The sequence below is a fragment of the Aphelocoma coerulescens genome (genome assembly GCF_041296385.1).
Source record: "Aphelocoma coerulescens isolate FSJ_1873_10779 chromosome Z unlocalized genomic scaffold, UR_Acoe_1.0 ChrZ, whole genome shotgun sequence".
Taxonomy (NCBI): Eukaryota; Metazoa; Chordata; class Aves; order Passeriformes; family Corvidae; genus Aphelocoma; species Aphelocoma coerulescens.
Window position 1 is genome coordinate 26,875,240 of NW_027184085.1, and position 15,211 is coordinate 26,890,450.

General features: G+C 37.1%; 1 protein-coding gene across 1 annotated transcript in view; it reads left to right on the forward strand.

Moving 5' to 3' along the window:
- The window catches only part of SMARCA2 (SWI/SNF related BAF chromatin remodeling complex subunit ATPase 2), a 118,142-nt gene extending 106,500 nt beyond the window's left edge, over positions 1-11,642 (forward strand). Inside the window, exons 30-34 of the mRNA XM_069001850.1 lie at positions 3,295-3,400; positions 4,670-4,771; positions 8,719-8,851; positions 9,963-10,105; positions 10,743-11,642. Coding sequence (XP_068857951.1) covers positions 3,295-3,400; positions 4,670-4,771; positions 8,719-8,851; positions 9,963-10,105; positions 10,743-10,778 — 520 coding nt within the window. The 3' untranslated portion in view covers positions 10,779-11,642. The remainder of the gene's footprint in view (positions 1-3,294; positions 3,401-4,669; positions 4,772-8,718; positions 8,852-9,962; positions 10,106-10,742) is intronic.
- Positions 11,643-15,211: the final 3,569 nt, after the last annotated feature.

The window sequence follows — 15,211 nt, forward strand, 5'->3', positions numbered from 1 at the left end:
GGAATTGTATGCTTGTGTGCACCTTGTAAGCAGTTGTAAGCAGAAATGAAAGAAAATTAGAAACATTGCACACAAATACTTTTCTGAGCAAAACTATTTTTTAAATAAGCAGTATTTCTTAATGCTTTTTTAACTTGTGCAGCATTCAAGTGTTATTAATGTGAGCACACATGGGACTAGCATGTTGAGCTGATGCAGTAACAGTGAACTGTCACTCACAGTTCTTTCACAGTCAGATCTTTTAATTTATTCTGCTCCTTCTTCCTTTCAGCACGTAGCCTGCTAGTTGCTAGGCAACCATAAGTGATTTTTTACTGCGCATGATTTTTATGTGGTAATTGTTGTGGTTATTATTTTCTAATAAATGGGCAAAAGGATTAAAATCAGAGTTGCATTAATAATTACTAATTTTCTCTTACTGTATCCACAACACAGCAATTTGAGATTGTTAGAAAAGATTACATTCATTTATAGTATGGATGCACATGTACAAAAGGAGTGCAAGATAGTACTTCTTTGTGAGAGTAGGTTCTGTAAAAATGATAGAATAAGCTGTTATTGATCTGAGTAGACAAAATCAGGCTGTAGTCTTCTGTCACGCCTTTAATGCTTTTTTTTAATGGCCTTAAATGATTTTAGTAATTAATTACATCAAGCAAAAGCTTAAGGGTTTTCTATGGCATTCTTAGTTTAATAGAATAGTGTGAACAAATCACAGTTGGCTGGTTTTGCACCTGGAAAATAGAATATTGCTGTTTAATAGTTTATGAGTTGTATTTTTAATATGAAATACCATATAAGGGTGGGTGTGTTGGTGTAAAAAGAGAAAAAAATACAGCCATGAGATTAAAAGCTATAGTCATCAGGAGCTGTTTCAGTAGGACAAATAGGCTAAACATGTTTTAAAATTTCATCAGAATTAGTTTATTGGTGTCTGTTTCCTTTTTAATGAAGTGTTTCTATTCAGTATCATAGTGTTGTATATGTTTAGAAGAAATTCCATGGATCTCAGGTGCAGCTGTTACTGCTCAACACTTCCTTCTATGAACAAAACAAAAAAGAAAATGAAGTCCTCAAATTTCAAAGAAATAGAAACACACATTAGTTAAGTCAGTTGTGTAGAATGTATTTAATGCATTGCTTTTCTTGTATTGCTTCCAGTTTCACTTTGTGAGGGTAGTCTGTGATGCAAACAGGTTCTGTCATGCAGCATGACACAGACACACAGGTCAAGAACAAGATTGGTGCCTTTAAATCGGTATAACCACTTGGATGGGGAAAGTATGAAAGTAATGAATTTGTGAGTCCATACCAAAGGAGATAGCAGGTACAGTGGCCAGAATTTCACAGTTACTTGCTGGCAGGAGGGAAATTGTAAGACTTGGCTGTGAACAGCTACCTGGCCATTTTATACTTGCTTCTATTTTACTAACAGGGTGCTTCCCAAATAAATTGGATCTGTTGGGTGAAGTTGTTAGTAGCTGCTACCGAGGTGCCAGTGGTCTCTGTGAGTGTCTATCCCAACAGCTGTATAGAGTAGATAGATTTCACTGTCCTCTCCTGCAACGGGGACGCACCGTACGCCCACTGCCTTGCCTCACCTGCAGCAGCCATGCCCAGGAGTGCACTCAGGCATGTGCCACAGCCTTGCCGAGACCAAGGAGGCATCTTGGCAGCTACTGCTGAGCAGGCAAGGGCTGCTGCTGCTGCTGCAAGTCAGACACAAACGTACGGGATGAGACAGAGGCTTTTGGTTTCTATGTCTGCATTGAATGAAAAAATACTCTAGCTGCCAGTTGGTCCCAAGATTTTGGTAGAACAATGCTGATTAGTAGTCTGCAAGTAGAGTATTTAGATTATTGTCCTCTATGATGGAAGGAACAGCTATTGTCCCAGGACCAAAATGAGAACAACAAAAAATTGTGCATTAGGTGAGCACCAGATACTTAAGAAGTGAGGAAAATCTCTTTGTTCCTGCTTGTTCATTCATCTGTCAGGTCCATGAGAAAGATAGTACCTTCTCCCATTCTGATGTTATTTCAGGCATTAAGAAACGCATGCTGTATAGTAAGCATTTGTTACTTCCATAAAGGTCAGAGCTGTTACCATCTTTTTGCTTTTTATCATCCTTTTTCTCCATTGCAGAATTCCTTTAGTTAACCTTCAATTCAGTTTTAGTTTAATGTGTCTGATAAGGTCCTGCACCACTCTAGAGGGTGGCTGCAAGAGAAAGCTCAGGTGGATACCCGTACTTGGTAGCCTTCCTGTGGAGTTTGGTGGTCCTGAGATACTGTCTGAAAATTGAGCTGAGAAAGCAGGGCCTTTCTGGTGAGAGAAGGAAGCATGTGAATTGAACTGAGAAATGCTTGTGAATGCTGTGTGCAGTTCTTCACAGGAGAGCTCTTTTCTGCTACTCAGTGAGAAAAACTGGGGGGAAAAGAACAACCAAAAACAAACACAAAAACTACTAAGCCCATAAGTGTCATCAGCACATTTCCTCTCAAGGTGACTTACAGCCATGTATTATTTGCCAAATGACAGGTAAGAAGATTTTAAAAAGATTTCAATATGAAAGTGTTAAAATAGCTATTAAAAAAGGATAAACAATGGGAACGTATGGGAATCTTAAAAAATTCGGATAACCTCTACGTTATAGGCAGTGTTCTGAGAGTATAGAAGTTTTATAGGTAATCTATCACTTTATTTCAAATGAATGAAGCAGTACAATTGGCAGTAGTGTTTTTCAATATAGTTGGAATGATCTTCCCAGAAACCCAACAGTCATTAATAGAAGTTACTCATTTTTTGTTGTTCTAACATCAAGTTAGTCTAATAGCAGTCAGCGTGTAGTATAATGGAAATCAGTATGGTTTGCTATAATGAGGAGTTACAGGATCAACTATATAGTGATCAAGAAGAAGATGACAAGATTGACAGAAGGAAGACTTGATAAAAATCACTGAACAAAACTAAGGAAACAATAAGAGTGTACTCAGCAAAAGACTGGAAATCAGATGCAAATCCTGATTCTTTCATAAAGCCTCTTATACATATTTATCTCTAATGACATTAGATGTCAATGACGTATTTATGATACGTTATGACAACAGTTTCAAATTTAAAATTGTAAGTTAATTATTGGTACCAAATTTAAAAATCAGGGTTCTGTTTCTAATTCTTTGAAAGAATAACTGTGATTTTATTTTATTAATTTTTCCTTATTAGATTGTGCATGTGTGTTTTGTGAGAAAGTTGTAGTAGTTCTTTTCATTATGGCTTTGTTTTTCTCAATAGTTCAGGACGGCAGCTAAGTGAAGTCTTCATTCAGCTCCCATCTAGGAAAGAACTACCAGAGTATTACGAATTGATAAGGAAACCAGTGGACTTCAAAAAAATAAAGGTAAGGAATGAAGGGATATTGGAAGTGGAGATCCTTCCATTTCTTTTTGTTTTGCAGGGGGGTGAGCATAAAGCTGTTTTTAAAATAACAATATGAATATTTCATGCACCTGTATTGGTGGAGTAGATTTTAAGCATTGTCACACACCATGTAAGTAATTTTGTTTAGTGTATATTGCCATGTATCACTGTAATTTCAAGGTCAAATCAAACTATAGTAGTGTGACGTGAATGACACTCTCAGAAATGACACCTCGGTGCCTTTTTTTGCAAAGACCTAATAGTGAATCTGTCATCAGATTTGGTAAAAACACACTGTTTGCAAAGATTTAATAATTCTAGGGGAATATAGCTATCCCTACATTTAAAATCATAGAACCATAAATATCCTGGGTTGGAGGGGCCCCAACACATATCATCCAGTTCAACTCCTGGCTCTGCACAGGACACCCCAAGAATCATACCAGTGCCTAAGAGTGTTGTCCAAACACTTCTTGGACTCTTGTCAGGCTGGTGCTGTGTCCACTGCCCTGGGAAGCCTCTTCTAGTGCCCAGCCACCCTCTGGGGGAAGAAACTTTTCCTGATACCCAACCTAAACCTCCCCTGACACAACTTCAGGCTGTTCCCTTGGGTCCTGTCACTGTAAGGACAGGAGAAGAAGAGAGTGCAGAGATCAGTGAGAGAGAGAGATTAGTGCCTGCCCCTGCTCTTCCCCTCATGAGGAAGCTGTAACTGCAATGAGTTCTGCTCAAAACTGCTCCTCTCCAGGCTAAACAAACCCAATTAACTCAGCTGCTCCTTGTACAGCTTCCCCTCTAGACCCTAGCCTCTTATCTTGGAAGAGCCAGGTCAGATCCAAATAGTGTTTGGTAGATGGGATCTAGGTGGCATGTTGCACCTTAGGTGATATCGTAATTCTGTATCTTTCACTTGTGTTACAGTTACTTTGTTTCTTTTCTGGAAAGACAAAGCTGGAACTTCTTTTACCAAGAGAACTCTATTTCTCTTGCTTTTAACCCTTACAGTTCACAAAGAAATTGCTTAATTTTTGCTGTTTTACCTTGATGCATTTTTTGAGTACTACATTAACAACATGGTTGAAGACTTTCTGTGTTTTAAACAGATCCTTATCTTGATGCTTAGGTAAATTTTTTTAAGAGAAAGCTTTTAATGTGTTGACTCATATTAATTCAGTGTCCTCTTTGCTGTTCTTCTTTCTGCACCACTGCCCATTAATACTTGTCTTCATTTCCTCAACAAATGCAACAGGAAAGAATTCGCAACCATAAATATCGGAGTCTTGGGGATTTGGAGAAAGATGTCATGTTGCTGTGTCACAATGCTCAGACATTCAACTTGGAGGGATCTCAGGTCTGAATTAGTCAATTTCTGTTGAACATACAGGTTTCCTCTATCTAATGTTTTCAGTGCTTGTTGATTATTATTTTTGTATATAAAATCTCTGTTTCAGATCTTACTTTGAGTAGAGAAAAATGTCCACATTCTTAGAATCCAGAATTCACTGGACACTGCTGCAGTGTGTATTTTCAGAAAAATTGGTTTTAATGCTAATTCTGAGATTAGTTTTTTCTGATCTGTGTGTACTTTAAAGCTGCAGTAAGACTTTTTGAATCTCTGGTAAAAGGCGGTGTGTGTAGAGTGATACATCAGTTTAGGTTTTCCACAGTGGATCACAGAAGGAGCAGATGTAACAGTATAGCTCTAGGACAGGATGTTGAGGAAATACATCATAGAAAACTCTTCAGTTCTGCTCATGGAAGATAAAAATTCAAGGTTGTCCATCAGTATATATAAAGCTTTTCATCCTCTGAAGCCTCTGGTTTTTAAAATTTTTTTATTGTGGAAAGGTCATGTCCATGTTAAGAGACAGTAGTAATAAATCCCAGATGAGTCTCAGAGGCTTAGAAGGCAAACTCATCTCAAACAGATGTTTTGTACACACTAATGGGCTTAGAATTCAGAACAGGGTGCTGATACAAAAGGAAATACTATGAAATCTTGATGATAGATAAGATAAGAAAGATAAGAGACTGATGAGAAAGTTGTCTCACAATACAGTGAAACACAGTCTTGGATGATTATTTTTATATATAAGGTCCAAAAAGTGTGATGCAAACACAATATTCAGTCGAAACAGAGATCATGAAGACAGCTTCCATAACATGCAAGAGATAAGAAAAGATGTTAATAGAAGCCTAAATAAAAGTAAGCTGAAGGATGCTGCTGCCAATAACAAATGTGTGCTTAAAATTTGTAAACATTAGTGATAACATTTAGCTAAACTGGGGAGTTTATGTTAAAATTTGAGAATTAAAAATGAGTATGGAATTAATTATGAAGAATTGTTGGATTCAGTTCATCATTTAGTGATTATTTTTGATATCAAGAGACAGAAAATGCTTTCTGTAATATGTACATGTGGTATTTTTACTGTCTTCAGTTACATGGAAACAACTACAAATAAATCAGCTGAAAATATTTTTGAAGTAAATTATTTATGTTAGAATGCTTGGGACAAAATTTTGCTACGTGTCTAGATATAAATTTTCAGTTTACTGCTTATTCAGATAGCAGTAAAACGGCTGTAAGTATCTAATTATAACAAGACGGGGAAAAAAGTAAAGGAAAATTAATAACAAAAAGTATGACTGAAACTTCAGAAGATGGTAAGAATTGGTAGAGGAGATAAAAGAGGTAAAGAAAAACCAGTATTGAAATGGGAAAAATAATGAAATCATCAGAATGACTCAACCTGCTTATGGAAAACTGGTCTCTTGTTAGGCAGGGGTGGTAGAATTGTGAGGAATAATCCTGAGTGGATAGAAGTGTTAGTAGATATTGCTACTCTGTTTGGAAATAACATAACATGTATCAGTGTTGTAGTATTATTTTCTGTTCCAGAAGTGAATTATTAATGACTAATATTACTTTTTATAGCATGAAGCCCAAATAATTTATGTCTAAGATTTTTCTTTTATTTTTTTTTTCTGTGAAGTTCTCACACCATTCATTTTGATTTCCCCTGAGTTGCAGGATACTTCTGCAGTAGTCCTCCAGTTTTCCAGGCCTCCTTGCTACCATGTGTTCTTTGTTACAGTTCTGGCATACCTTTGCTCTGACATACCGATTGACTTCAGTAAATTAGGTTATTTGTGTGTGCACTCAAAATGAAAGAGCTAATTCAGGTAGTTGTTTAAGCACACAGTGACTTCAGGTGTTCTCTTAGTGTGGTGCATGCTGCTTTTCCTTGGAGCAAAGCAGTTCCATCTGAGATGGAAGCTTGTTCAGGGTTTTCAGGGATAGAATGACTTTGTGTGTTAAGGCTTTTGTCCTCAGTGTTTTGGAAAGCTTACCATGTAGTAATGGTGAAATGACACACAGACATGTGTACAGGGTTAAAAATGCTGTGTCAAACAGAAGATTCCTCATGAATGTTGTCATTTGTTGCGAAGTTCTTTTGTTACTTCTCCCTTTTTGAAGAAAGTTCTACTGTCATTGGTGCTTGATTTTTTGAAACCTGTTAGAATTGGTTTTTTGTCAAAATAATAACATTCCTATTTGCACAGATTTTCGTGAAGCAGCCCTGTGGATTTTTTTGTGTATCAAAATAGATATGAATATTACAAATAATTCCACATAAAGAAGGTTAAAATAATTTTTGAAACCCCTGTGTTTCATTGGGAAACTCTGAAAGTCTGGGTCACATTGATGCCCTAACTATGTAGTGCCCAGCATTAAAAAAATAAAATTTTGTACAGGTCTTTAATTCTTTCTGTCTTAGAATAGTAAGAAAAAACAGAAGGTTAGTTGAAAGAGCCATTCCTAAGAAAAATTGAATAAGCTAGGCTTATTTATATGAAAAATAATTAGTTCTCAGGCGGAACTTGGCAGGTTCTATCAATAGCTGACTTGAAAAGAAGTAGCTATAAGAGAAAGTCAATTGTTATCTGACTTTAAGGAAGCAAGTTCCGGTGTCTCACAGCTCTCTAATGTCATAAGACAGGAGAGCAACCTTTTCAAAACATTCCTGATTATTTTTTATAGATAATAGATTAAAAAATTTTACCATGATTGAGAGCAGTCAAACATCTCATGACAAAAAGCACAGAGGAACTTACAGAATGGGGAACAATCCACAGTGAGAGGCAGTCTTTCAAAAAAAGCACTTGGTGGTCAAGTGAAAAAAAGTAGGAACTGGATTTTCATGTTAGGTATTCTGAAGAAACTTTTTCTAATTCAGTTTGTCGAACCCACATAGTATTAGAGCAATTTTACCATGTTTAGTGTACAGATTGCATAATGGCAGCCAAAAATCCTTCCATTATCTTTTTCACAAATACCTAGCATCCCCTTATACAAGAAAGTGTATTTAGGCAGAGGAGTAGAATGACAGACAGCCAAGGTAGATGATGATGATGATGATGATGATGATGATAATGATAAAATCAAATGCAGTCTGTGACTCTGTACTCTTCTGGTGATTATTCTTAATTGTTTAGTGCTGAATTGTCCAGTGCTTGTCTTCTGACATTTTACAAAACAAACTGCACAAGATTATTGTTCACGTGATGGCGAAGAACCAGATATTCGGCAACACAACAAGATTTTTACTGTGTTAATCTAAGAAATGTGTTACAAGCCAAAAGTAGTCACTTTTGAGAGTCCCCCCATGTTTGAGGTTAAAGAGAAAATCTGATGTACCCAAGATACTTTGGATACTACAGAATGTTTAAGAACACATGTTCATTTTAGAGGAAGCCCTGATTTTTTTTCAGTGTTTGTAGATCTGAGAGGAAGGAAGGGATGAGCTGCTTGAGATAAATTATTTTCCTTGTAGCCACTTTGGATTTCAGAAGAAAACGAAAGATAATTAAATGATGGTTAGCCATTTGTCATTATTAACTGTTTTGCCAGACAGTAAACCATGTTTTAATTAAGGTGTTTACTGCTGAAGTCTGTTCCTTTGGCAGATTTTCAAAGCTGTTGTGATCTGATGAAAATACACTATAGTTCCTATGGTAGTAGCAATAATAAAAAAAAACACTAACTAGACATTTCAGATGTAATACATTGTAAGAGTTTTTTCTTTGCAGCTCACTACTGATAAATTTCTTCATTTAGAGCAGGAAGAATTAATGTTGGCATTTCTCATACAATTCATGCAACAAACATTGTTACTTGGTATTTGAAAATGCCATATACTCTGTAGATTTGCACTGGAAATTAAAGTCTATGCTGTGAATTTTTGATCCTGCTTGACTTCATAGTTCTGACAGAGATTTGTACCTGTGCTGTAGATCTATGAGGATTCCATTGTTCTTCAGTCTGTGTTCAAAAGTGCACGACAGAAGATAGCCAAAGAAGAAGAAAGCGAGGATGAAAGCAATGATGATGAAGAAGAAGATGAAGAAGAAGAGTCGGAATCAGAATGTGAGTCCCCTGCTAGATACTGAAAATAAAGTATATCTGGGGATGGAAGAGGAGGTTTTTCTGTTTCTGCATGGAAACTGGTTAAAAGGTTCTATTTTCCATTGGTGGAAATAGTTTTCTTACTAAGTTTGCTTGGGTGTTAACATTGTTTTAGTCTTTCAGCTGGATGTTCTGGCTTACTTCTACTTAAACTATTTTTAAGCCAGAAGCAAATCACAGAGGTGCTTTGGGGGTGACCATAATTGTTTATCAGCCTTTCAGGGCCTGTTCATGCTGTTTGTAAATGGAAGCGCCTGGAAAGGCTAGAGACAGTCTTTATCCACAGGTGGTCAACTTTTGCATGATGTGACATGCGAAGTTCATCACATGGTTAAGAACTAGATGATGTTGAAAATACTCTTCAGTGTGACAAGGACTAAGTGGAACTCTGATTGTTTCAGAGCACTCATTAAGTCCCTGCAGACTTGGAAACATGATGAAGTGGAAAAGGAGGAATTTCTTCATTGCACTTTGTGCCATCCAGTTCATCTACCCAAACTCCAGCTACCCTTTTTCTCTGGTTACAGATGCTGTAGTACTTGGCCCTTAGCTACCCTTCCAAGCATGTCATACGTGTGTGCTATGCATGCAACTTCAGCAGGTCATTTGGAAATGAGTGGATATTCTGGAATCAGAATAACATGTTCTTTAGAAACGTGTCAACTCAAAATTTGCCAGTAACCTCTACATAGCATTTCTGTACTTCAAAATACAAAAAAAAAGTCTCTTTATACAAAGGCTAAACATTTCCGTGGGTAAGGAAGAAAATATTTTTAAATGTGTATCTTCTCACAGGACCATGTACCACCTGTAGACACCACGCATTCTGAGAATGAAAAGAACATGCACATGGTCAGCTTAAAGTCAGTCTTCGTAGTTTAACATGTATTATTGTTAAAACTATGAAAAAGTAGAGAAATAAAAGCAAATACTCTTGCTTTGTTGTTCCACAGTCCATATAAAGTCAGAGGGGAATGCCTTTTCAGGCTGCTACCAGAGATGAATTTCTGTGAACAGAGACAGCATTGATAGGTGAATGTTACATTAATGTACACTGTTAAACTTTTTGCAGCGAAATCAGTGAAAGTCAAAATCAAGTTAAATAAGAAGGATGAAAAAAGTCGGGAGAAAGGAAAAGGCAAGAAGAGGCAAAGCAGAGCAAAAGCCAAGCCTGTCGTGAGTGATGATGATAGTGATGAGGATCAAGATGAAAATGTAAGTTTTGTTCAGTGAGACTGTGGAAGTGGTTGCAGTGATTGCGTCTCTGCCTTGTCCTGCTTGCTGTCAGAATTCTCAACTATTCATGCTTAAGCCCATGTTTAACCTGTCGTGATCATCCTGAGAGAATTGGGTGGGGGTGTTAACTGTATCTGAGTGTGCTTGGGAGATTTGGTTCCAGTGCTGGAAGACAAGAAGTCTAAGAAGTTTGGATCTTATTTCTTCGAGCTGTTTGTACATTCATCGAACCTTTAAGTCTCATGGTCTGTTTGCTTTTGTCCACAGATGAAAAATTACAGCTTGATTATTTTTTACCTTTTTTTGGTGGGTGCTTCTACTATTGCAACAAATGAAAATAGATGTCTTCCCAGTTGTTTTTAAATGTCTGGATAGAAAGAAAGAGCTGGTGTTTCCTGACTCTCTGTCTTCCCTCTCTAAAGAAGCCTACAGCAATTAGATGAAATGTCATGAAAGAGAAATAGTAGATAACACAGTACCTTTCTTCAGGCTATCTTGATTTATCAGTTTAATTGTCATATTTCTTCCTTGTACTTCCTTTTATTTTTCCTTCTTTAACAAATCCACAGAATAGCTGGAAAGAATTTCTGACTTGTCTTGTGTCTCTTACCTCTAGGACCAGTCGGAAGCAAGCGGAAGTGATGATGAGTGATCCATAGGGTTTATTTTCTTGGCAGAACTGACCCCTTCCCCTTCTCTTCTCTTTTCTCCTATTTTACACCCAGTGAATTCTTTTTGTCAAATAGACATTGGGTTGTTTCTGTATTCTCATTCTCTATAAATTAGCTTTAGGTTAGTGCCAGACAAACATATGATATCATGGTGTAAAAAAGGAAAAAAAATGTAACATATTGTGACCAAATGGGCCTCAAAAAACAACAACAAAGAAACCTTTTGAGGTAAAATGTGGGTTGATAGTATATTTCTATGGGCTGGTTATGACTTTGTAATGGTTTGATTGTGCCTGGCTTTATCATTTGATAAGGTTTTTTCAGTGGCATCAGAAAGACAACAAAAAAAAGTCTTTTGTAGCATTGATAACCAGGAGAAGTCATTAAAAGCCACTGGTTATTTTATTTTTCATCAGGCAGTTTTCAAATTTTTTATTTGTCCTGTACTGATTTTTTACACTGTGGTACATATATGCAACTTTGTTTAATAGCTTATAAATGTTCAGTAGTTAGCTTTCATACACCTTGCCCCATATACATTTTTCCACTTTACGCTTAATGATCTTCAGAAAAAGGCTTTTTGAATTGTATCAAATTTATGTCTACTGTGACCTTTGCTTAACTTCTTTTTCCTCTATTAAAAAGTTGGGTTTAAAAATGCTATTGAATATTGCAATCTATATAGTGTAACGTATGGCTTCTTTCATCAGACTGATCTTCTATGTTACCAATGTGGATTATCACCTTTTCCCTAAAGTGTACTTAATCTTTGCTTTCTTTGCACAATGTCTTTGGTTGCAAGTCATAAGCCTGAGGCAAATAAAATTCCAGTAATTTTGAAGAAAGTGGTGTTGTTGTTTTCCTAATAAAGAAATAATTTAGTTCCATAAATGCGGCCTTGTGTTACAAGTTCCACAAAAATATTTTTATAGTAGCAATGAGAGGGCAGGAGTGTCTCCTGTAGAGAAGTCCACTGTGGTACTTCCACGGGTAGGAATTACCTAATTCTGTTCTGATGAAACTAAGCATTCCATTCAGTGGGAACAGAATTTTAGAACTCTGCCGTCATATGAGTGTTTAAACACCAAGGGCCGTGTTTGCACAGGGGATAACTTTGTTAATTTCATTGAAATGAAAATGTAAGATTCAAATATCATAGAAGTGTCTTCTGAGATGGAGAGAAGATGCGCAACACATATTAAAGTAAGAAGAATAAAATTGAAGTAGTAGATTGATACTTTGAAGTAAAAGCATAATTCATTATTAATTACAATTCAAGTGATAAAGCAATAAAATAAACTTTTTTTTTTTTCAGGAAATGTATGTCCATGTGCCATAGTGGGTATGAATACAATTAGTTATGCAGGCAGTCAGCCCACCCATAAGTCAGTTTTAAAGTCTTACCTTGAGGTATCATGGTGGTGATGCAATAAGATGTCATAGTGTAAACATTTGAAATACATATCTGCAGTTAATGCTGCTACTCTGCAAAATCAAAAGATTTGAACATATGTTGTGTAAAAATGTACAAGCCTCTTTGTAAACAAAACATTTCTTTGTTATATGAACTTCTGAGAGTGTGTCTGCAATAAATCTCTTTGTGCTGCCTTGCAGTATGCTAACTGCTTCAGATTTTTGTAGCTCATTTGAAAAATGATCGGTAAATTCGAGTGGTGCCCATTTGTTTATATTAGCCCTGCACTGGGAGAAGTCAGCTTTGCTTAGCTTCAGCAATTTCAAACATCTTATTCCTAGTGTGTGCCCCATCTGAATGGAAGAGCAACTTCCACAGAAAGGTATCATTGATCTCAGAGGCTCACACTGATGAGACCAGTGTCTGAAGCAGCTTTGCAGAGCACAAAGTCCTGGTGGACATCAAGTTGAACATGAGCCAACAATGCGTTCTTTTGGCAAAGAAGGTATCCTGGACTGCGTTAGGAGGAGTGTTGCCAGCAGGTCCAGAGAGGTGATCCTTGCCCTCACCTGAGCACTGGTGAGATACATCTGGAGTGCTTTGTCCAGTAGTAGACTCCTGCTGAAGAAAAGACATGGACATACTGCAGAAAGTCCAGCAAAGGGCCACTGACACCATTAAAGGACTGGAGCTTGTGACATATACAGGGAATCTGAAAAAGCTGGCACTGTTCAGCATGAAGAAGAGTGGGCTCAAAGGCAATTCACATTGATGTGAATTAGTATTGGGAAAGGGAGGGCTCAAAGAAGGCAAAGCCAGGATCTTTTCAGGACAGGACCAAAGGCAATGGGCACACACTGAGACACAGGCAGTCCCTGTGAATATCATGAAACTTTTATTATGAAGGTGACTGAACCCTGGAACAAATTGCCCAGAGAGCTTGAGAAGTCTCCATTGGAGATACTTAAAAGCCACCTGGACATGGCCCTACGTGAGCAGAGGGAGTGGACCAGGTGATTTCCAGAGGTGCCTGCCAATGGTCTTTCTGTGATTCTGTGATGGAGGATAGTTCAGTTTTCAGCGACAGTTTCACAAGACCATAGAGAAATGTTGTTTTTTCACTGCAAAGTGAACCTAGTCTACAAACCTGTTAACATGTGACAAAAAACATATGGCAGTAGGCTCCAGTCACTGCTGGCCTAGACTGGATTTAAACTGCCCACTTGGATATAAAAGGCACAGTATCACATTACCCATCCCCAGAGTCCCTGATGACTTTGCAGTGACCCAGTTTGATTTGTTTTTCAAGAAGTCATTATTTGCAGATGAGCATTTAGCTGGAGAATAAAAATTGACTTAAGAAGCTGCAACATTTCGGTTGAAGTTGAAAGTAGCTTTGGGTTTGGTCAATAACTAAGTCTTATGATGATACCAGTTTGCATGAAGAAATACAATTGAATTCTTAGCTGCAGTTTCTTTTATCAGGTTTAAGTAATTTCAAAATATTTTCAGTTTCCTCTCTAAGTTTCAGAAAACCCCAGAAGATCTGCAATTATTTTTTAACATTAAAATAAAGTAAAATTAGCGTGTAATCCCTGTGTATGCCTCCACTGCAGTTGGTTCTGTTATTTTGCTTGGGATTTGAGTTTATTTCTACCAGAGTAGAATTTTAATTGTTACCTTGCTGTTTCTTTGTATGAATTTACTGTATTTTTCAAGATCAGTTGTTTTGCTGGCAATCTTAGCACATTACTATATGAAAAAAAAAGGTACTGGGAAAATTGTTGTCATGCGTAACTTTCCAGATTGTTTACCAAAAAAAAGAGAAAATCTTTACTTAAGGTACATACAAATCTGTGTTTAAGATGAAACCATTTTCTCTTTTACAGATTTCCCTGCCTAGTACTAAGTGACAAACACTTGAATTACTTTTTGGACTGTACCCAAAAAAAAAGCACAATGCTACAGTCCATATTGAGGAAATTCAGCTCATTTCCTGCCTTAATTTCAGAAATAGTGTAGTAAAAATGGAAACGGTGTACCTTGGGCTCTGAGGAACACAAGCAAAGTGAAGTAAATAGCAAGAGGTTTTCTTGATGCGTCCATTTCTCCTGGGAAGTAGGCAGCAGTGTTAAGTGGGCCAGATGAAAAACTTTTAAGAGCTTTTATACATTTCAGATGCTACTAATAATATTTATTTTCCCCTCACATCTTCTGAAAGAAACAAAGAAAATACAGAATCTTTTACTTGTTAATATAAATGGCTTCCTCCTTAAATGTGTCTGGTCCTCAGTGCAAAGTATTTTTCACTCCCTCAGCTCATGAATGAAGCTGGCGACTCAGTGATTGTGGAGGCAAAAAAATGCAGCAAATACTGCCACAGCCTCTGTGCACACTGAGACAGAGGCACAGCTGATGCACTGGCAAGCCTCAAAGTTGTGTGCAGTTATTCAGCTGTTGGTACATGCTCAGTCCTGCCAACTACCTAAACATTAATAGCTCTGTTAATAATGCCCAACCTACTGTCACTTTTTCATGAATGCTTCGATGATCAGGTTTACCAAAAACACAGTCTAGCCTAGAAAATGGGACACAGGATATTAAAAGCAAAACTAATTTTTTATAAAGAGATTTTTAGGCTGGTCTCTTGCTTTCCCCTCTATTCATCCCCTGAAAAGCTTCTGAAATATTTTTAAGTTTCTGCAGATTTCGAATAGGGACTTCAACTGTAAGCTGAAACATAGGTTCACAAAAGGGGCTAGCAGAAGTAGTTTATGTGGTTGTATTGACCTTAAGGAAGAAGGGGAAGTAGGTTCAGGGTAGGCAAAGAGGTGAGTGATACACAATTTTTACTCCTTTGCAGCTGAAAGTATATCATTTGAGGAGTCATGTCACCCCTAATTTTTCTGTGCTGAACAAGGTATAGAAGGTAGGTGAGAAAAAAGCAATAAGCAAAGGGTGTGAAACAAGTCACCAGTCAGCATTTACCTAATTCTGTTT